The 21,822-nt window shown below is 42.2% G+C and overlaps 1 protein-coding gene across 1 annotated transcript in view; it reads left to right on the top strand.

The window, feature by feature from the left end:
• Positions 1-21,822, top strand: part of RIC3 (RIC3 acetylcholine receptor chaperone) — a 58,007-nt gene that overhangs the window by 18,640 nt on the left and 17,545 nt on the right. The window contains 5 exon segments of the mRNA XM_028517006.2: positions 8,267-8,490; positions 9,473-9,487; positions 9,489-9,546; positions 12,086-12,179; positions 20,621-20,769. Coding sequence (XP_028372807.1) covers positions 8,267-8,490; positions 9,473-9,487; positions 9,489-9,546; positions 12,086-12,179; positions 20,621-20,769 — 540 coding nt within the window.

Genomic DNA, 21,822 nt, shown 5'->3' with positions numbered 1-21,822 from the left:
TGATTGTGGAGGTGGGGGTATAAGGGGGTTAAATGGTCATGGAAAAATATGATAAAAATTTTTTAGAAGAGCAGAGGTTGAGAGAAAATCTTGGGGAGAGTGCAAGAGTCTGAGACAGAATAGGTGTAGGCTGGTTAGTGGGGAAATGAGCTCTTAGAGTGATGTGCCGCAGAAATTAAGGCAGAAAGGTTGACGAGGATTTACTCAGATTAATGCAGTACTTACTGAATGACTCCTTTGTGGTGGTATTCTCTTCTTGTGTTGCAGAGGAGTCCTAAGAGTGAGAACTGAGGAAAAAGCCGTTGGACTTGATGGTTAAGGCACAGTTACCACCATGTTGTTATAATTATACTTTTCATCTGTAATTTTTTTAAAGACAGGAGCTCTGTTTTTATTTAGCATTTTAATCTCGGTGTCTGGCACGGTGCCTGGCATATTAAGTGTCAGTAGTAAATATGTGAACTATTACACCAAATATAAAATGCTTGGGTTTCTTGTAGGTTCTAGGTTATAAAACATTTTTTTTATCTAGCCTGTCTGTTCCGTTGCACTCCAGTTCCCTTCCTGCCTTTGAAAATAGTTTCCGTACTTTTCAGCTTCTCTTAATTCCAGTCTACATTCTCTTTATCAATCATGTTTCTCTACTTCTTGACACATCTAGATTCAGTCAGTGTTGCTTTTGAAACTCTGTATTGTACTAACTCAGGGCAGGTCTAACAGTCAGAGTGTACCGATCGAAGTGGTGTGAGCTTCCTGGGGAAACACTTAGTTTTCCGTTGGATGGGATTCGGCAAAGTCAAGCCCACCACTTAAGGGAGGGAAGGATATTGAACACAGGTGGTTAGACTAGATGACTTTAAAACGTAGCTTTATTGAGCTATAATTCACATACCATGCAATTTACCTATTAAAGTGTACAGTTGGTGGTTTTTAATATAATCACAGAGTTGTACAATCACCCCACAATCAATTTCAGAACATTTTATCATCCCCTCCGCCCCAGCCCAAAGAAACCACTGATCTACTTTATGTCTCTATAGGTTTGCCTACTCTGGACATTTCATATTAATGAAATTATATAATATGTAGTCTTGCATGACTGGCTTTTTTTCACATAGCATACTGTTTTCAGAATTCATCCATACTGTAGTATTATCATATTCCATTCCTTTTTATGGCCAAATAATATTCCACTGTATGGATATAACACATTTTGCTCACCCGTTTGTCAGTTAATACATATCTGGCTATTGTAAATAATGCTGTTATGAACATTTGTATACAAGTTTTTGTGTGAGCATATTCTCCTTGAGTGTGTACCTAAAAGTGTAATTGTTGGGTTATATGGAATCTTTGTCAACCCTTTTGAGGAACTGCCAGCCTGTTTTTCTAAGTGGTTGCACTGGTTTATATTCCCACCAGCAGAGTATGAGAGTTCCATTTTCTCTACAACTGTGCCATCACTTATTCTCTTTTTTTTTTCACATTCAGTAGTATTCTATATAAGTTTCAGGTGTATAGCGTAGTGGTTAGAAAATCACGTACTTTACAGAGTGGTCCCCACAATGTTCAGGTACCCGCCTGGTCCCATACATAGTTGTCGTGATACTACTGACTGTTCCCTGTGCTGAACTTTACATCCCCACGACTGTTTTGTAACTACCAGTCTGCACTTCTTAATCCCGTCACCTTTTCCTCCCTCTTTCCAAGACCCCTTCCTTCTGGCAACCATCAGCTTGTATTCTGCATCTGTAAGTCTGTTTCTATTTTGTTTGTTCATTTATTTTGCCCTTTTTATTTCACTTCACACAATACCCTCCAGGTCTCTCCATGTTGTTGCAAATTTTAAGATTTCATTCTTTTTTATGGTATGATAAAAAATGATATTTCATTGTATATATGTACCACAAGTTCCTTATCCAGTCATCTATTGATGGGCACTTGGGTTGCTTCCATGTCTTTGCTATTATAAATAGCACCACAGTGAACATAAGGATGCATATATCTTTTTGAGTTAGTGTTTTGGGTTTCTTTGGATATATGAGTATATGTAGAAGAGTACATGCTGGCTCACAAAGAAGTTGCATTTTTAATTTTTTGAGGAACTTCCCATACTGTTTACCACAGTGGCTGCACCAGTCTGCATTCCCACCAACGGTGCGTGAGGGTTCCCCTTTCTCCACATCCTCACCAGCACTTGTTTGTTGATTTATTGATGATGGCCATTCTGACAGATGTGTAGGTGGTATCTCATTGTGGTTTAATTTGCATCTCTCTGCTGACTAGTGATGTTGAACATCTTTTAATATGCCTCTTCGCCACCTGTATGTCCTCCTTGGAAAGGTATCTATTTAGGCCCTCCACCTATTTTTTTAATTGGGTTGTTAGAGGTTTTTTTGATGTTGAGTTATATGAGTTCTTTATAAATGTTGGATATTAACTCCTTATCAAATGTATCATTGGTGAATATCTTCTCCCATTCTGTGGGTTGTCTTTTTATTTTGTTGATGGTTTCCTTTGCTGTGCAAAAACTTTTAATTTGATGTTGTCCCATTTGTCTATTTTTTCCTTTGTTTCCCTTGCCCAAGGAGATATATTCCAACACGTTTTATTATCTGTCCTTTCTTATAGCATCCTAGTGAGTATACGGTGATATCTCATGTGGGTTTAATATGCATTTTTTGATGACTAGTGGCATTGAACATCTTTTTTTGTGCTTATTGGTCTTTTATATACTTTAGAGAAGTGTCTATTAAGAGCCTTTGACCATTTTTAAATGAATTGTTTTTATTATTGAGTGGTAGGAGTTCTTTATGTATTTTGAACATTAGACCCTTATCAGATGTATGATTTGCAAATACTTCCTCCCATTTATTGGGCTGTCTTAAGTTTCTTGATGGGGTTATTTGTAGCACACACACTTTATTTGATGAAGTCAGTTCGTGTATTTGTTCTTCGGTTGCTTGTGCTTTTGGTGTCATATCTAAGACGCTATTGCCCAATCCAAGGTTGTGATGGTTTGTCTGTTTTCTTCTAAGAGTTCTGTAGTTCTGATTCTTACATTGAGGGTTTTAAACCATTTTGAGTTAATTTTAAAATTTACTATGTTGTGAATGAATTAGGGGTTGAACTTCATCCTTTCATCCCCATAACATTTGTTGAAAAAGGCTGGAGGACCTTTTTTAAAATTTATTTTTCAATTATAGTCCACATTCAATGTTATTTTGTATTAGTTTCAGGTGTATAGCAGAGTGGTCAGACAATTACATGCTTGACAAAGTGTTCCCCCGATACTCCAGTGCCCACCTGGCACCGTATATAGTTACCACAATATTAATGACTATATTCCGTGTGCTCTACTTTATGTCCCAAGACTGGATAGCTTTTAAGGCTCCTTCTGACTCTGAAGACTCTCTGGTGCTTTGTGGTACATGGGTTCCTCTGATTGTCTAAACCAGTAGACAGTCAGGGTTTCCTGTGATGGCCACCCTTTTCTCAAGACTGCGTCATGTCTGAAACAGGGATTGCTATTAGTCTTTTATCAGTTTCCTTCCAGACTTCCCAGTTGCTTTTAACTCTGTCCTCTTTTATGATACTGGGTTTGCTTTCTGGTCCTCTTTGGACCAGCTCAGTTTTCTCTTCTGCTTTTTACCGCATGTGCCATATCCCTCCAACCTTTTTGTTGTGGGAATGATTCACTTACCTAATTTTAATTAGCTTTATAACTTTAGGTAGCTCAGAGCTTCTTCTCAAGACCAACTGTAGTCTAATAATTTCTTCTAAATGTGCCACCAGCCCTGGACTTGAACGTGTGAAATATGTGTGCTCAGTCTTCCCATCATCTTACGCCCTCCCAGGCTCTTTGCTGTCTGCTCTGAGCATCTTGAACTCCTGACTTTGGGGTGTTCTTACCTCCTTCCCAGTTGGCTCTGTACTCTGTTTAGTAGTACATGCTGCCGAACACTACGTGCGTCGTAGGAGCCCTTGGGCCTCTCCTCTCCTCGTCATAGCTACAGCCAGCACCTCAATCCCTTGGGTCTCAGAGCTGAGTTACTGCCCTCTTACTGGTTTCCCAGACCCAACTCAACTGCTAGACTAATCCCCCTCAAACACATTTCTTATTAAGTCACTTCCTGGATCTTAGACCCACAGGATCAAATTTACACACCACAAATAAGCATTTAAATATCCCCTCCACTTCCCTCTCCTTAACCTGTTACTTCTCTAAGTGGAGCCAGATTGTTGGGTTGGCCAAAAAATCCCTTGTTTTTTCCATGCAGTGGCTCTAGTATTGCTTAGTTGTCTTTAACATCAGTTGAAACAATTTTGTTACATCGTATTGTGACAGCTGTCATATCAGTGTACATTTAAAAAAAACTTACCAAATTGGTGAGTTTTTCTGCAGCCATTTTAGTATTGAAGATGGAAGAGGATATACAACATTTTTGGCACATTATGTTTTGTTGTTTCAAGAGAGGTAAAGACACAACTGAAATGCAAAAGATTTGTGCAGTGTATGGAGAAGGTGCTATGACTTATCGAACATGTCAAAAGTGGTTTATGAAGTTTCTCAAGTACTACTGACATTTTGGCCAAATAACTCTTTGCTGTGGGGCTGTCTTATGCATTGGAAGATGTTTAGCAGCACCCCCTGGCTTCTGTACTCTAGAAGACAATAGCAGGAGATAGCCAACATACTCAAAATGTCCACATCAATTAAGTTATTGGTAAAAATGAAAAATGTGCCTGTTATTTATGGAAAAAATGTAATGGACCTTTTGACCAACCCAATAATTTGGTAGATAGCCCTATTTATTCTTTGTCTTATTTCATTGTTCATCTCTTCCTCGTTGCACACATCCTTCTTCCCTCATGGTGTGCCTTTGCTTCTCTGCTTTTCTGAATCTCATTCCCTGCCATGGTTCATCCCATTTGACTCCTCTTTTTTGTTTGTTGTTTGCATTCTTTCAATAGATATTTAGTTTGTCTAGTAATAAAGTCCCATGACACCCTGCCCCTCTTTGTTGTCTGTTTCAGAAAAGCTCCTTTTTAAAGGCACTATTCCACGTGGGAACTCTAGCCATTTATGGCCTTCCTCCTTTCTTACCTATAGCACAGAGCCCCGAGTATAACAGCTGTCCAGTAAGTCTTCCTGGCTGACAGATCTATAAGAGTTCAGGGGAGATGTGTGCTGTTTGGCATCATCATCAATTTTTCAATTTTAGAAATGCAAATAATGCTTTTTGTGCCATTACCTGGTTTTAATTTTTAATTGTTTGTTTTATACCAGGTTTCAGAGTGTTCTCAGTACAGTGAAATGAAGGTTCAATGTATTACTACAAATATTAAATATAATTTATTGAACACTAGCTACTCTATATTGAATTCTCTCAAGAGAAAGCTTACTTAGCTGCTTGGATATTGACTAGGCATTTCTCTGAAGGTGCATTAATAGTCTTAAAGTCAGTGCTCACCAGTTAATATAATAAGATCCTTAACAATTTCACAGCAACATAATAGTCACTGGCACCCAGAGTAAGAACTGGTGACCTGGTTTCCTTCTACTGTCAGAAGCTGTGTTTCTTTTCTGTTGCTGACCTTCTTTAAAAAGAAACATTCCCCGCCCCCCCCCCCCCCCCCATAACTTCATATCATCCAGTCAGTCCTGGGAGAGAAGTAGGACTTGGCTGGGGAAGGATCCAAGGCAGATGGCAGCTGGTCCAGTGGGCTAGCTGTCTTGCCTCCCTGCCTGACCACAGCCTTCTTTCTGACCTCTGGAGCAGAGAGTTGACTTGAAGATAGGCCCTAGTTCATAGCACCTTATCAACACCATCAGGGCAAGTCTCCTTTCTTGTTCTCTTCTTTCTCTTTTCAACAGTTTTCTTCAATTCTCATGCCCATTACCTTCCCCTTTCATGTGCACCCACTGGAATAATGTATTTGTTTTATGTCCTTACACCTCTGCATATTTGCTTGAAAAGATATGTAGTATGGCTGTGGTGTTTGCTTTTTTTTTTACTCAATGCTCTGCTTTTTAAGATGCACTCATATTACTGTAGATATAGCCAAAGTGTGATTTCTAAAAGGTACATAGAATTCCATATTTGTATCCACTCCACACTGATTTTTTTTCATTCTGGAAAGCAGGGTTTCTTAAAGCCCTCTGCTACGACTTGTCACAGCACACATTCTCCACACCATCTGTAATGTGTGTAATTCAGACTGGGATGTAGACAGCCTTATTTGAGAATGTCTCTGCAGTTTATGCCCCAGAGTGGGATCACCGGGTCACAGGGCGTAGACACATTTAATGTCAGCCTGTACAGCCAGGTGACTTAGCAGAATGGCCGTGTCGGTTTCCACTCATCTCACAGTGCGTGGGATTCTTGCCTCCCCGCCTCTGTGCCAGTCCTCACTGTTACCTGCTTTCTAATTTTTCCCTTCTCGCAGGTCTCATACGTGTTTTACTATAATATGTTTATATTGTAACTTATATTTTACTCCTTGGTTTTACTTTGAGCTTGAGCTTATCTTTGTATAATTCAATCCTCATCTGAAGATATATTCATTGATTTTTATAGTGGGAGGGAGAGAGAAACATCGATCATTTGCCTCTTCTATGTGCCCTGACCAGCATTGAACCCACAGCCGAGGTATGTGCCCTGACCAGGGATCAAACCTGCAACCTTTTGGTGTATGGGGCAGTGCTGCAACCAACTGAGCCACCCTGCTAGGGCCTTTATATAATTTTTCTACTATTTTTCAATCATTTAAGCTTTGAGATATGAGTTTCCTACTCATATATTTTAACCACTTTTCTATTGGGTTTCCTGTGATGTTCATATTTACTTGTAGGAATTTCTTGTCCATTCTAGATACTGTAATCACTTGTCTATTTTAGATGTTGCAAAAGCTTTTCCTTGTCATCAATCTTAACTCTGCTCATGGCATTCTTTATTAAACAGAAACCTACAATTTTGTTGAAGTCAAATCCAACAGTTTTTCACTCTGTAGTTTGTGTTTTTAGAGTTTGATTTATGAAGTCTTTCTACTGTCTCGTGTTCTCTGCTTTACAATTTTGTCTCTCTATGGTTTTTCCACACAAGCCTGTTTACATGCCCTTTTGAAGAGGTGTCTTCCTTTTCTTTCTCACCTCTGGTTCTCTCTGGGTTTGGCAGTTGGTGTTAATGTTTGGCTGCTTCTGACAGAGGAAAAGAAATGCAAGAAAACTGATACACCCTCCTGTCCGTAAGCCCTGCTCCCACTCACAGGGATGGACTCCTGTGACCCTGTCTGTGTGCACGAGTCCTGTCTGCTCAGCTCCAGTGGGTTGGGAAGGGATTCATACCTACCCAAGCTGAGCATTCAAAAATCTCCCCCCAGGAATATGAAATTATGACCAGTCTCTGCTGGCTTATTGAAGGACATGCAAACGAGGGGTTTTGGGATGACCATCTATTTCCATGTTCCCAAAGAAGCTAAAGAAATGGTCCAGAGAGAAAGGAGAATGGAGAAGATACACACAGAGAAACAGAAAAAAAGGCTCGTGACCCCACAGGGAGCGAGAACGATGAGATTGAATGAAAGAATGGCTGTCCTGGATCCTGATGGCTTTCCAGTTTCTAGTTCTGTTCTCTTCTGAGACCAGACTGCATTTCCTTATCTGTGTTAGGGAGGCGTGGCTCCCTGCTGTAGCAGACTCCAAAGTGTACGCTGGCCCTGACACAGTGGAAATTTGTTTCTCCTCACATAAGCAGATCCAGATGGTTCTAAGTTGTTGGGGGTGGCAGTAGTGGAAGGCTCTGTGCCACACGGTTATCAGGAGCCCAGGTTGCTGGAAGCTCTGCCATTTTCATCGTCACATGATGTCCAGGGTCTCCTTAGGTACAGCATCCAGCTCGCAGAAGGGAAATGAACATGGAGTTTAACACACGGGGAGTTTTACCTTGAACTAACACATGTCCTTCACATTCCTATGGCTGTAACTCAGTCACATGACCACATTTAACTGTATGGGAAGCTGAAAAATGTCTAGCTATGGACCCAAAAGGAGAGAAAAAATGGGTTTGGTTGAACAGCTCGAGAATAGGCATGTCATACTGTCTGTGTGATAACCTCCATGTCCTTATGATCGAGTTCCTCTTTTTTCTTGAACTTATGAGATCTGGCTTCTGTTGTTGGTACCTCAGTGCATTTGGTGGTTTCATAATAGCCATGTTTAAAATAGTAGAGAAGTAAAGACCAATTAATTTATTTTTCAGGGAAGTGAGTCGATTTCCACCCAGGATGCATCATCACCAAGCACCCTTAGATGGCCAGAGCCCCGCGGCTCGCGTCCAGCGGTCTCACCTTGCAGAGGCCTTTGCAAAGGCCAGAGGATCAGGTGGAGGCAGTGGAGGAGGAGGAGGTAGTGGAAGAGGCCTGATGGGCAGATTATTCCAATCTACGGTTTTGGGATTTTTTTTATACATACTGTACATTCTATTTAAGGTAAGTGGAATCATCTTGATCATATTACATCAGTGACAGTCTAATATTGCAATAAAAATTGTTGTCAGCATCAAAGCCCTTACAGTTCATAATCCTTTACAAACCTGTCATCTCCCTAAACCTGGCCTCCTCTTCATAAGGTACTTAGGATAGCCATTATCTCAATTTTACCAATGAGAAAATCTTCACTCAGCTTCAATGATTTGACCCAGAATTCACAACTGAAATTGCAGAGCCAGGACTTGAACCTGGATCTTCTAGTTTTCTAATCCAGTTAGCAATAAAGTTCAAAGGCCCCCAGTTTTTTTTCACTGGGCATTTTGCAAGCTGAAATGGCATAAAGCTGCTCTAAGAAGAGCTTAATTTTGGGATCGGCTCAGTGATTTCCAGGTAGCCACTGGGAGGCCAGATGACTCCACCAGCATCATTTGTCCTTCTTTTCCCTGAGAAGTGTGAGGTGCTGTTTTTCTAACATCATCTTCAGTAATTCTTCTAAATGGAAGTGCCACATCCTGAAACTAAGCCTGATATTTCCTAGCTCTGGGGAGACATGGTTTGAGTCCTTTGCAAGTAGGACTGCTAATTAAGTCCTGCCTCCAGGTGGACTTTGGCAGGCCATGGGCCTAGCTAGGCACTGTGAAGTGGGGGCAGGAGTTTCACTTTGCCCTCCTAACTAGAGTGAGAGGCAAGCCCCTCCTCGCCCAGAAATTCTGCAGGCAGCCTGAGCTGAGTCTTAGATGAGCGTGGGCAAGGCAGATGACCTGGAGAGCCATTTTTTTCTTGTGCCTTGATAAGTTTGGCTTGGAAACCTTTTTTAAAATTGTTTGTTTTGAGTTCTTTTATTCAGTTTGGATTTCTGGCTTAATTTTTGTCTCCCACTTTTTCTTTTTCTTCTTCTTTTTTTTTCACTTAATATGAGGGGTTCCATGACTTTGAGGTTCTGAGCTGCTGTTGATGTGCGGTACCCCCCTTCAATCCTCAGCTTTCCAGGGGAAAACACTACAGAGGACCGGAAGTGCCTACAGCTGCCACCCGGGAACGCCTACAGGAAAATAAGTGAGTGCCCCTCTCTGCATAGTCACAGGTTGTTACTGCATCAGACAACTATGATACAGCCAGAGAGACGATATGGGTACGTCCTAAAGCATTTCTCAAAAGTTGTGCCAAATTAATCTGATGCCATTTTTAACCTTAGCTCTCAGAGTTCCAAAAGTTTCCATGCTCATGTTGGCTTTTAAGGGAAAGATAGTTATAAGAAGTATAAAACCGCCAGTTCACTTTTTTATATGTTAGCAAATTAATATTTCACATTTGGAATGGGTTACTTTCATTGCCAGATTTCAGAATATTGGGAGCAAATATCTTCGTTTCACAGAGAAGCAGAGAGATTCAAGTCATGAGACCTAGGAACAGAGTGTAACACTTCTGGCTCTTCAAACATGATCATCAGATATTTACTGACCAACTAGAATGTTCTGTGCTCTCTGGGGAGACGAAATGTATGGGCATAGCTCTTCTCTCTCAGAATTTATAGTGGAGGATGGATGTCAGGAAAAATAACTTTGAAAAGTTTACCACTTAGAAAGACAAAAGCCCTTTTGGGAAATCATGTCTGGCTGGGTGTCAGGGAGATGGGACAGCTTGAGCGAGACATGGCCTGATACAGGGCAAGCTGGGGGGAGAAGGCCTGGAGAGTAGACAGGTTTAAGCCATATTGTCGAGGGCCTTAGAGGCCAAATGGCTTTATCTTGTGGATAACGAAGCCTCATCAGAGGTTTTTAAAGCAGACATCAGCCAAATGATGTGAGTCTGGACCAAAGTATCTGCCTCTGGCTGTAACTGCTTTTTGTACTTCCTCTGGATTCTCTGTGGAAATAGACATTTCAGTCACACTCTGCATCCTTTTTGGAAATCTCAGTTATTCAGGGAATTCTGTAAGAAAGACTCTGTGTTCTTAACTGAGATAGTATCAAACAGTGATGGTAAATATATCCGTAAAATAATTTTAAAGGGCTCTTTAAAAGAGTAGCAAATTCTGTATCCTGCCACATAATTCATTTAAAACAGAAAGAAGTAAATAAAATGAATTCCTAAGAGCATGTGTTCTATAATTGTAGCAATAGCTATATCAGCTTCTCATCCTTCAGTTTTGAGTCATGCAGCAAATAAAAATAACCAAAGTGTTTGTGCAGCACAATCCTCCAGATACTTATCAATGTTAACTGCATGAATAAGAGTTTGTTCCAGAAGTGTTCAAAAGCCTTTGAAATACCACATTTACAGTGACCCTTTAACTATATCTGGGTAGAGAATGATTCTGGGCATGAAACGGAAGAACTAGATTATCTGCATAATGAACATTTTATTTTCCTTCTGCCTTAAAATTCATTTCATGTACTGATTATTCTTCTGTTCTACTTTTAGGGTCTTAAAGTTAGTATCAATGCATAGATGTGCTCCCTACTGACCCTCGTTGAGAAAACTATCGATACTTTTGGGAGGCAGGGTCACACACTTCACTCCACATGGCTGGGGCAGAGAACCTTGGGCAGCAGTCTCACCCTAGCCAAGACTTCCTCTATTGAGGGAGCATAACATCGGAATGCTTACCTTCCAGATGTGTTTCCCTCCTAAGGTGCAGGTGAAATACTGCTCATTTCATTAGTTTTCTAGAGTGCCTCACAGATTTGGTGCTTCACCCTCGAGCACCATTTGGATAACAGTAGCCAGTCTGGGTGCAACCTCAGTTCCATGGGCAGATGAGGGGTGAAGAGGACGTGGTGCATGTATACGGTGGAATATTACTCAGCCGTAAGAAAGAATGAGATCTTGCCATTTGAAACCACATGGGTGGACCTAGAGGGTATTTTGCTGAGTGAAATAAGTCCAGCAGGCAAGACAAATACTGTATGATTTCACTTATATGTGGAATCTAAAAACAAAACAAATGAACAAACAGTACAAAACAGAAACAGTTTCATAGACGTGGAGAACAAACTGGTGATTTCCAGGGGAGAAGGGGTTAGGGAAAGGACATAAAGGCGAAGGTGAAGAAGAGATGCCAAATTCTTGTTGTTAAAATGAAAAAGTCATGGGGGTGTAACATATGGCATAAAGAATATAGTCAATAATAAACCTTGTGTGACAGAATGTTACTAAACTTAGTGTGGTAACCACTTTGTTAGGTCTATTAATGTTTAATAACTATGTTGTATACTTGGAGCTAATATAATACTGTATATTACTATATTTTAATTAAAAGGAAAGGGGGAAAGGGGGGGTGTTTATCTTCCTCATTCTTCTTGGGTGACTATAGGGATAGGTTCATTCCTAGGTGTTTTCTTAGCTGGTCCCACCTTGTTTCTGTGTGTTAGAGAGTGATCTGCTCACCACTCACTAAGCACGAATCCTTTACATAGCAGTGCCAGACCACAGCACCCTTTGATTCCTGATGGCTTAGCTGGAGAAACTCCCCGTCTCTTCTCTGAGTGTCAGGGCCAGCCTGGATTGCTACAGAGTGTCACAGTCAGCATGTTTCAGAAAAGAGCGTAGTGAGTTGTGTATGATGGTTCTCAGACTGGTGCTTGTTTTTCAGCCAATTTTGAGCTTGTTCAACTGCAAGAAAAACTGAAGGAGACAGAGGAAGCCATGGAAAAATTGATCAACCGAGTGGGGCCTAATGGCGGAAGGTAGGTTTTCAGGACTTAGACTGTTTCCGATTTAGAGAGTCAATTCAAAATTTTGCTTTTCTTTGGTTTCTGGGGCACTTCTTTGCATTTTACATAGTTGTCAGCTTATTTGTCATTTGCATATCACTTCTCACGTATCCTGTCCATTTTCGTGCTATCAGGCAATCTCAGGTTTCTCGAGCATATGTTCAGTATTATGCACACTATTGTGAGTAAATTTGTGAGCAAATCCTGATGGGTTAAATAACTAGGTTTTAAGGAAGACAGTTTCCTAGCTTGTCTAAAAAAAGGCATAACTTTAGGTAAAACTAGACTATTAAATATTGTGCTATCTGAGACCAAATGAGAGAACAGAGCAAGGGTGATCAGATTAGGCATTTGGTTTGTGTTGCTTCTGCCAGGACAGAGGTAGACACATACAGCAGGTGTCAGGAACCAACCCAGCCCCTGAGGATGCCCCACAGGGAACACTCACCGCTGCTATCGCAGGGCCGGCTGTGCATCTGGAAAGGTGGTTTCAGGAGGTTGATGGAAGTGGGCACAACTGAGAAAACATGAATGTGGGAAGGCCAGGAAGGCAAAACCACAGTGTGAGACTGAGAGCAAAGAGAGATTCTCTTTGAGCGAGGCCTTCTGACAAGAACTGAGGAAGAACAGGGATGAGGGGCCAAACCCCACGCAGGAGAATGTGTTGTGAAAGGTCTCTCCCTATGGCCCCATGGGCTCACTGTGGAGTCTTTTTTGCTCCAGAACATGTCTGCCTCACTCTGTTCCCTGACCCCAGCCTTGCCCGTCTGGCTGGATAGAAGAGTGAACATCCTCAGATCGCAGTCTTTTGTCTTGGCTTTTCCCTGCAGTATCTACAGTGCTGCTGAGAAGACATTTATGAGGGTGAACCTTGCCTGTATGGGCCCAGGAGCTTTGACCTTCTTTTAGTCTGGAAAGCAGAGTGACTATCTAGAATGTTCCTCAAAGTGGTATAGATATGTGTACGTATCTATACATGAGTATACTGTATGATTGCATAAAAATGTTTGATATTTTTAAAAATTATTTTACTGTTGTTCAAGTACAGTCGTCTGCATTTACCTTCCACCACTCCCCCTACCCCAGTCATCCCCACCTCCCTCCTCTGCTTCCACCCGCCCTTGGTTTTGTCCTGTGACCTTTATAGTTGTTCCTGAAAAGGCTTCCCCCCTTCCCCACCCAGACTGTGAGTGGCACAGGGTAAGAACAGAAAAGATCAGAAAAGTATAGTTGCACAAACTGGCAGTCACATTGGTACAAGTTCTCATACATTAGATAATATATAAAAAGCATTTAGCCCAGAGCTTGGCCCTTAGTAAGTACTCAGTAAATATAAAAAAATTTTTGAAAAATTTGATATTTATTGGCCTTCCTCCTGGGAGACCCAGCCCCTATGCCTTGGAATGAGAAGCCACATGCACATATTTTCTCACTTTTACTCCCACCCAGACTCCCTTAGCTCAGATCAAAGAACCCCACTATCCCACTCATGTACACCGTCTACCCATTGCCCAGGCCAGGGACACAATACCATAAACCCTAAGTATTGTCTGTCCTCTTTGTGCTAAGATTATTGCTCCATGTTTTATGTGCAGAGGCACAGGACTTGTCCCCAGCCTACAGCTGGAGTTGTGCCACTTCATTGTTTGTGGGGTCACAGGTCCTGGCTGGAAACTTCACTCATAAGATGCTGGCGTGTGGGCTCCTTCCAGCCGGCCACAAAGTGATGGTTGTATAAATTGTTTTCCACAGTACGGCTCAGGACCTGGAGGACGGTTCCCTTCCCCCGAAGCGAGCATAGCTTGAGGCTGTCTTTCCCACCCCTTTTATTTTCCAGTCCATGAAGATGTGACTTTCTCTCTGACACCCCTTAATCTGACACCTTTTATCCTTACAACTAGGCCCTAGCTGAAAGCATTTCAAGGAATTCAACCCTGAAAGCTGCAAGGGCCAGGTAGCCCCATGCTTGACGTTGTTTCCTTTTAATACTTATGTGCTCTAATCTCAGATCCTGTGGTAGTTGTTCCTCCACAAGTCTGTGCTTCTAAGATTATTAGTCCAAAATACCACAGTATTTTTTTTCTGTCAGGTCAAGATTTTATCATATCTTGGCTTTTGGGGGTCAAGGAGAGGGTGTAAGACAAAGAAGATATGTTCATTTACAGCCTTCTAAGTATTTTTATGTATATAATTCACTCCATATCAGCAAGATTTTGTTTAAAATTTTAGAAATATGCAGTTCTGAAACTTCCATCTTAATGCTTATGTAAGGATCAAAATATAGGAAAGGTTTTTAAGGCTATCTAATAAAACTTTTGGACAGCTTTCTCTGGATAATATATGTCTGTATACGTGTTTAAATAATGAAGCCTCCTAAAGGCTTGTATGGTGCCACATTCCCTCTGATATTAGGCACAGTATCCAACCCAGAGGCACAGAGACCGAGGAAAAGATCTAGGAATCAGAGTTGAGGTGCCCTCACTTACATCCTTATGATCAGCTAAGTTTCCTCCCCAGAGCAGCATGTCTAGTTGTAACTATTCACCCCCTAGAAGCATGGTGTGGCCTGAGGGCAGAGGTGAGGGTGCAGTGTCTGGCAGTAGGCAGCCCTGGCAGGCCCGGTGAGTGTGTGTGTGGGATTGTAGATTTCTGACACGCAGTGCTGGAATATAAACTCTTTGAGAACAGGGTTAGTCAGTTTGGTTCACTGTGTTCACATGGTAGGTGTTAAGTAAATGCTGTTGGAAAAGAACAGGTAATTCACTTTTGATACAAGCATTTGCAGAAGTATTATGGTCAAAGAATCAATCATGGCCACTCCCTGTTGAGAATCATTTCCTGATTCAAAGTCTATGATATAAATCATGGGTGACACCTGCCCTTATCCCCATCAGATGTTGAGTGCCTCTTCAAGGAATGAATGTCCAGGAGGGAACTCATCATCTGCCCCTCGCTGAGCTTAGTTTTCCTTTTCTATTCTCCATTTCAGTAGATGGCCTCACCATCTGCTTAGCAGAAGTTAGATGTCATCCTGGATTCATTGTTTCCTTCACTTCCCATATCTCATCGATCATCATGTCCTGTCATTTCTTCCTAATGAATAAGTCTGTCTTCCTGCAAAAGACACTAAGGGTCATTAGGGCAGGGATTATCCTTATTCCCAGAGCCTGGCACAGGCCCATAGTAGGCTCTGAAGTAAGTATTCATTGAAATGGAAGAAAGAATGAGTGAATGAATGAATGAATACCTTTATTTTTGACATAGGTCAGAACTATCTCATGTGGTTTCTTTTTCTCTGATTTTGCCTCCCTTTGGTTCACTGTCTGCTTTTCAGACAGATGGACTGTGTCTTCTGTTTTACATGGTCCCGGGCGATGTGGCCCCGCACACCTCTTTTCTGTCATGCTCTCTGTGGTCCTGTGGTCCACTGAGTGTTTGTTCTAGGGATTTGCATATACTTTTCTCACTTGCTTGGGTGTAACCCCCACCCCACCTTACAGTTACTTTTGGGTGTAACCCCCACCCCACACAGTTACTCGTGCTTGTTTCATAGGTCTCAACTTAGACATCATTTTCTCTGAGAGCCCTTTCCTGGACTCAAAATTTGGTTAGGTATTCCTACTATGTACTCCCATGCCACCTAGATTTGCTTAGTATTGTAAGTATCATGTTACTTTCTGATTTTCTGTTCACTTTTGTTTTCCCTGCTGTCCTCTGACCTTCTTGAAGACAGGGATTCTTCATTGTTCAGATTTGTGTTCCTTGCTGGCACATTGACAGTGTTGGTACACGTTGAAAGAATGATCAAGGTAGACCTAAAGAAGGAGCTTCAATGTAGGCTTTTTCAGCAATAATAAGAATATCTTCTTTGGTACCTATTTTTGTTCGCAGGCCAGCACTCAATCCACTGAGTCACACCAGCCAAGTCTTTACCTATTTTGATTTCTTCTGTGCACCTCATGTGGTTGTCAGTGAAAGCAGTATTTCTCGATAAGAAACTGTATCTCAGACGTCAGGTGTGCTCTAGGAACGTGTTACTACTTCTCAGTTGCAGCTGTAACAATTTACTGCAAAGTTAATGGCTTAAAACAACACACATTTATTATCTTACAGTTCTGTATGTTAGAAGTCCAACAATACTGGGCTAAAATCAAGGTGTTGGCAGGATTGTATGCCCTTTTGAAGGCTCTGGGGAGAATGTTTCCTTGCCTTTTTTCAGACTTGAGAAGCTGCCCGCATTTCTTTGCTCATGGACCCTTTCCTCCATGTTCAAATGCAGCAATAGTGGGTAGAGACCTTCTCACATCATTGACCTCTTTTGTCTCCCTCTTCCACTTGTAAGGACTCTTCTAATCACATTGTGCCCTCCCTGATAATCCAGGATAATCTCTCTAGTTCAAGTCCATCTGAGTAACAACTTTAATTCCATCTGTAACCTTAAGTGTCCTTACATATATGACAGCGTAATTACAGGATCCAGGAATTAAGATGTGGACACTCTTGGGGAACACTGGGATTATTCTGCTTGCCACAGAAGGTCTTATGGGATGGGGGGAATTTGAACAAGCCTTGAGGGTAAAAGGCAGAGTTTGGGGAAAGAATGTTTCAGAGAGGGTAGCACAAGCAATGGACAAGAGGAGAGAGTCAAGGCATGTTTTCGGAGCAGCAAGTAGTTCTAAGTAACTGGAGTGGAGTAGACCAGGGAGTGGGTACAGGAGTAGAAGTGAGTAATGGGAAAAAACGGAACAGTAAACTAGGATCAGACTGGAAGGCCCAAGTGATAGGCTGAGGTGGAAATGCATTGTCTTTACAGTGGGGGCCTCTGTACTTTTGGGGAGTAACATCGTTATCCCCTGTGGTTTGGAAAAATAACTCTTACAGTGATGTGTAGAGTGGCTTATATGCTAGAAGGTTATTGAAAAAGTCTTAGCAAAAGGTAATAAATAAGCCAGTGAAAGTGGGAAAGAGGGGCCAAGTTCAGGGGACTGCATGGAGAAAAAAAATCACAGGCCGTACAAAGTTTCCTTGGTTGCAGGCAACCCATCTGGGTATTAAATATTTGGAGGAGGCAGCAGCATTTACTGGAAGAATATCGGATAGCTCACAATATGGGAGGAATAGCTAACGATCAGGTTTCAGGAGGAGTAGGAAGCATAGCAGCTCTGGGGATTTAGGGAGCAGGAGCAAATGGACAGTCTCTCAGGCACTGTTGCCAGGAGGAATTAATGTGACAAGTTTTCAGATGAAGTTTCACTGGGTTCAAGATCTAGTTTTAGGAGAAAGTACCCTTGGCACAGCTTGGCTCCTGTGTGTATCACTGATTCAATTGCTATGGCCAAGGAAATGAAGTGTGCTGGTTGGCCATGCACCACCTGGCCATCCTTGAAGGAGAGGTGAGGGGGTGATTGGCTTCACCCTAACCTTTGCACTGTGAGCGGAAGAGGGGGTGGCCCCCTAAAGGAGAAAACTACTAACTAGATAAGAGTAATGAAGAGGAAAAAGGAGATAAAGACAAGTTGGATATCTATAGCCCAAACTGGAAGGAATATTAGGATACTAACTAAGATAAAAGCACAAAAGAGGGAGAAGAAGATAAGGTTTGGGATAGGGATCCTGAGTTCAGCTTTGAATATGGTTGAGGGGCCTTCCCAACATCCATGTACAATAAAATATGCAAGAACAACAGGAAATTTGGGTATTGAGGTCAGAACAAAAGGCTCATGTTTGGCAAGAAGAAGGGCAGAGACGAGATCACCCAGTCCTTGAGGCATCCTGACCTGTGTGACAGGAGCCTGTAGTCAGTCTTCTGCTAGTCTGAATTCCATTCTAGCCATGAGTGGTTATGTCAGAAACTGTTTCATTCTCTCTGTGCTTAATTCTTAGATTCAGAGCTTGGTGATTTCCCTGGGTGAGGGTATCTCCCAACTTGACCTTTTATTTTTCTAGCATTGTGGAATCTGCCATACCCAACCTCCCCTAGCCTGCCTGCCCATGCAGCTGTTCATGATCTGAGGCCCAGCTAGGACATTGGTTCTTTCTGAAGAACCAGTTGAAGGAACCTCAGTGTGGTGGCAAGGCCTCCAAGTGGAAGTGCGCAGGAGATAACTGGGATAATGCGCCTGACTGTGTGAGAAGAGTGAAGGTAGAGTTTGGGCCTCATCTGCGTAGAGGTGATGGTTTAATCTGTGATGCTGGGTCAGCTTCCTGAGGGCATGGAGGTGCAGTGGAGAAACAAGAATCCTAGGATTGAGCCCTCAGGAAAACCATGGTTTAGGAATTGGGAAGGAGAAAGCTAGCCATGATCAGAGATGAGAGAATGGTTAAGGCAGTGGGAGGAGTACAGGTGTCTCAGGACACAAGGGAGGAGGAGTACATTTCGAGGGGGGGATGGTCCACAGCACAGAGAAGTCAAGAAGGATGGAATGTGAGAGAAAGGCTTTTGGACATGAGAGTAAAGTCGTCATTGGTGATTTTCACAAGTTTTGGTGAAAGGATGGAGTGAAAGCCAGGTTTCAGAGAGGTGGGAGGAAATGGATGGTGAGGAAATGGGGACCAGTCCAACGCATCAACACTTACAGTGTCTGTGGCACTGCACCTATACAGTCGTGCAGCGAGCACCGTCTTCCAGGAGTAAGCCAAGTGGAGACCAGAAAGAACCTATGAAAACGTTCATTGTGATAAATTCGGAAGGTGAAAGGCAGGCCGTGGTTAATTGCCTAATGCATGGTACAGACAACACGAGTATACTTGTTCAGAAATGAAAGAGAACACTTTAGTTTGGGACTCTCTGAGAGAGTTTCTGTTGTCTGTTTCGACTTCTGTTAGCCATCCCTCTTTTAATTAAGGTTCTGATTTTTCATGAATTAAGAAACAGAGGATCCAGGCTGTTTCATACAGTAGAAATCAGAATACACTGAGTACAGTTCAGAGAAGTAACATGTGCAGCCTGAGAGCAAGAGCTCTGTGATAAGCACATGGCTGTTTTAGGGTAGGGGTGATCTGGCTGCCTGGAAGCACCCCACAAAGTGGGTCATTATAAGAATTAGGGGCTACGTAGAGCAGATGAGCAGTTGCAGGGAGTCCAGACTGCTGGACTGGTGGGAACGCAGAGCTGTGAGAGGCACAAAAAATGCATGAGTTTAGCTGATTGTAGACCAGGCAGGCTGCTCCCGTTCATGGCTCTGGGGCAGTTTAATGTGGAAGCAGGAGAGCTCCGCTCTTCTTGTTTTCCTCCCACTGAGAGCTGCAGACATGGTGCACCTTTATTTTCCTCATTTACCATCTTACATTGGGGGCAGAAGCCCTTTTTTCTTTTTCCCCATTTCTTTGGGTCATTTAGGCTAAAGTTTGTTAGACTAAGTATAAAAAGGAATGCAAGCTCCTACTGGCTGATAAGAAAAATAGATGGCACCTCTAGAGGGTGCTGATCCAGAATATTTCAGTTTTCCTTCATGAGTGTTATATTGATTTCGAATACTTTGCGTTTTTAAGAGAAGAGTAAGTAGTCTCTGTTAAATCCTGACACTAGACAGAACTGGTCCCAAATAAGGCAGTGCTTGGTCTTTGCATAGGGCCTTGTCTGCCTACGAGTGTGATGCAGTGCTTCCTTCTCAAAAAAAAAAATAGGCCATTATCCTTGAGCCTCTTCTGATTTTTGCCAGCATTTGTCCAGAGCCCCCCAGCTAAGCTATAACCCAAACCCAGACCTTCTAAACTGTGGAACTTGAGCACTGAGCTTTAAGAGTTGCACTGAATGCTGTCAGAAGTTAGGAGACTTTCATTTTAGTTAAAGTGCTGACATTAACTAGCAGCAGGAATGTACAATTTTCCCTCTGAGGGTCTCAGTTTCCCCAGTTTCTGTGGCCTGGATAATTGATTAGTCAGAACGGTCCAGCTCTGGAATTCCAGGGTGTGTGTTTATTTCTGTGCAAGCACTCGCAGCCTGGTGGTTGCAGGGGTGGCCTAGTAGTACATTTTCCCCTTGTCGAGACTAATGGCTCGGCACAGTTGCTTTTGATGACCTTGCTTCAGACCGAGGTGGCTTGTAGTAAATGGAATCCTATTAAGTAACAGTGAACTTGCTTGGGGATTAGAGAGTAAGAGCAGTGAGTTAGACTGCAAGAACACTGAACTGAAAGCTGAGACATCTGAGGCCTGGTCCCAGCATTGACCTTACCTCACTGTGGGAGCAATCACTCAATCTATTCTGGGCCTTATTTTCCCCAGCTGTAAAACCAGAACATTGAACTAACATGTCTGATGACCAGCTATGCTGCTCTAGGATCAAGTCCTAGAATAATTATGTGCTGCTGTTTCACTTCCTGTTCTGGGATCCAGGCAGATCACAGTGATGTTTATGTTCATTGCCAAGGAGTAGTTACCACTAAATGGCTGGGTTGTCTGATATTTCTAAGCAGAGCTCAGACTGTGACTTCTGACCAAGAAAAACGATTGCTGCATCAGCTCCGAGAAATAACCAGGGTCATGAAAGAGGGAAGATTCATTGACAGGCTAACTCCAGAGAAAGAAGCCGAGGAGGCCCCTTACATGGAGGACTGGGAAGGTAAACAGCATCTTCTCATTTCTTTGGTAGCTGCCAGCTCAGAAAAGAGAGAAGTTTTTTTAAAAATTTTATTTAAATTGCTGTTGTAGTACAATTTTTTATCTTTTACTCCCATCCCAACCCACTCACCGAACCCTCCCCTCCTCCTTCTCATTTCCACCTGCCCCTAGTTTTTATCCATGTGTCCTTATACTCATTCCTGTAAACCCTTCCCCTTTCCCCCTGAAATTCCCCTGAAATTCCCTCTCCTCTCCCCTCTGAACTCTGTCAGTCTGTTCTTTATTTCAGTGTCTTTGGTTATATTTTGCTTGTTTCTTTGTTTTGTTATTTAGATTCCTGTCAAAGGTGAGATCATATGGTATTTGTCTTTCACTGCCTGGCTTATTTCACTTAGCATAATGCTTTCCAGCTCTATCCATGCTGTCGCAAAGGGTAGGAGTTCCTACTTTCTTTCTGCTGCATAGAATTCCATTGTGTAAATGTACCATAGTCTTTTGATCCATTCATTTACTGATGGGCATCTAGGTTGCTTCCAACACTTGGCTATTGTAAATTGTGCTGCTATGAACATTGGGGTGCATAGGTTCTTTTGGATTGGTGTTTTAGGGTATAATCCTAGCAATTGGTGTTTTAGGATATAATCCTAGCAATGGAATTGCTGGGTCAAAAGGCAGATCCATTTTTAGTTTTATGAGGAAATTCCATACTGTTTTCCATAGTGGTTGTACTAGTCTACAATCCCACCAACAGTGCACTAGGGTCCCCTTTTCTCCACAACCTCTCTAACACTTGTTGTTTGTTGCTTTGTTTATGATGGCCATTCTGACTGGTGTGAAGTGGTGTCTCATTGTGGTTTTAATTTGCATCTCTCTGATAGCTAGTGATATTGAGCATCTCTTCATGTGTTTCTGGATCCTCTGTATGTCCTCCTTGGAGAAGTGTCTGTTCAAGTCCTTTGTCCACTTTTTAATTGGGTTGCTTGTCTTCTTAGAGTGGAGTCGTGTAAGTTTTTTATATATTTTGGAGATTAAACCCTTGTATGACATATCATTG

The sequence above is a fragment of the Phyllostomus discolor genome, chromosome 6 (genome assembly GCF_004126475.2).
Source record: "Phyllostomus discolor isolate MPI-MPIP mPhyDis1 chromosome 6, mPhyDis1.pri.v3, whole genome shotgun sequence".
NCBI lineage: Eukaryota > Metazoa > Chordata > Mammalia > Chiroptera > Phyllostomidae > Phyllostomus > Phyllostomus discolor.
This window is presented reverse-complemented; position numbering and strand designations above follow the sequence as displayed.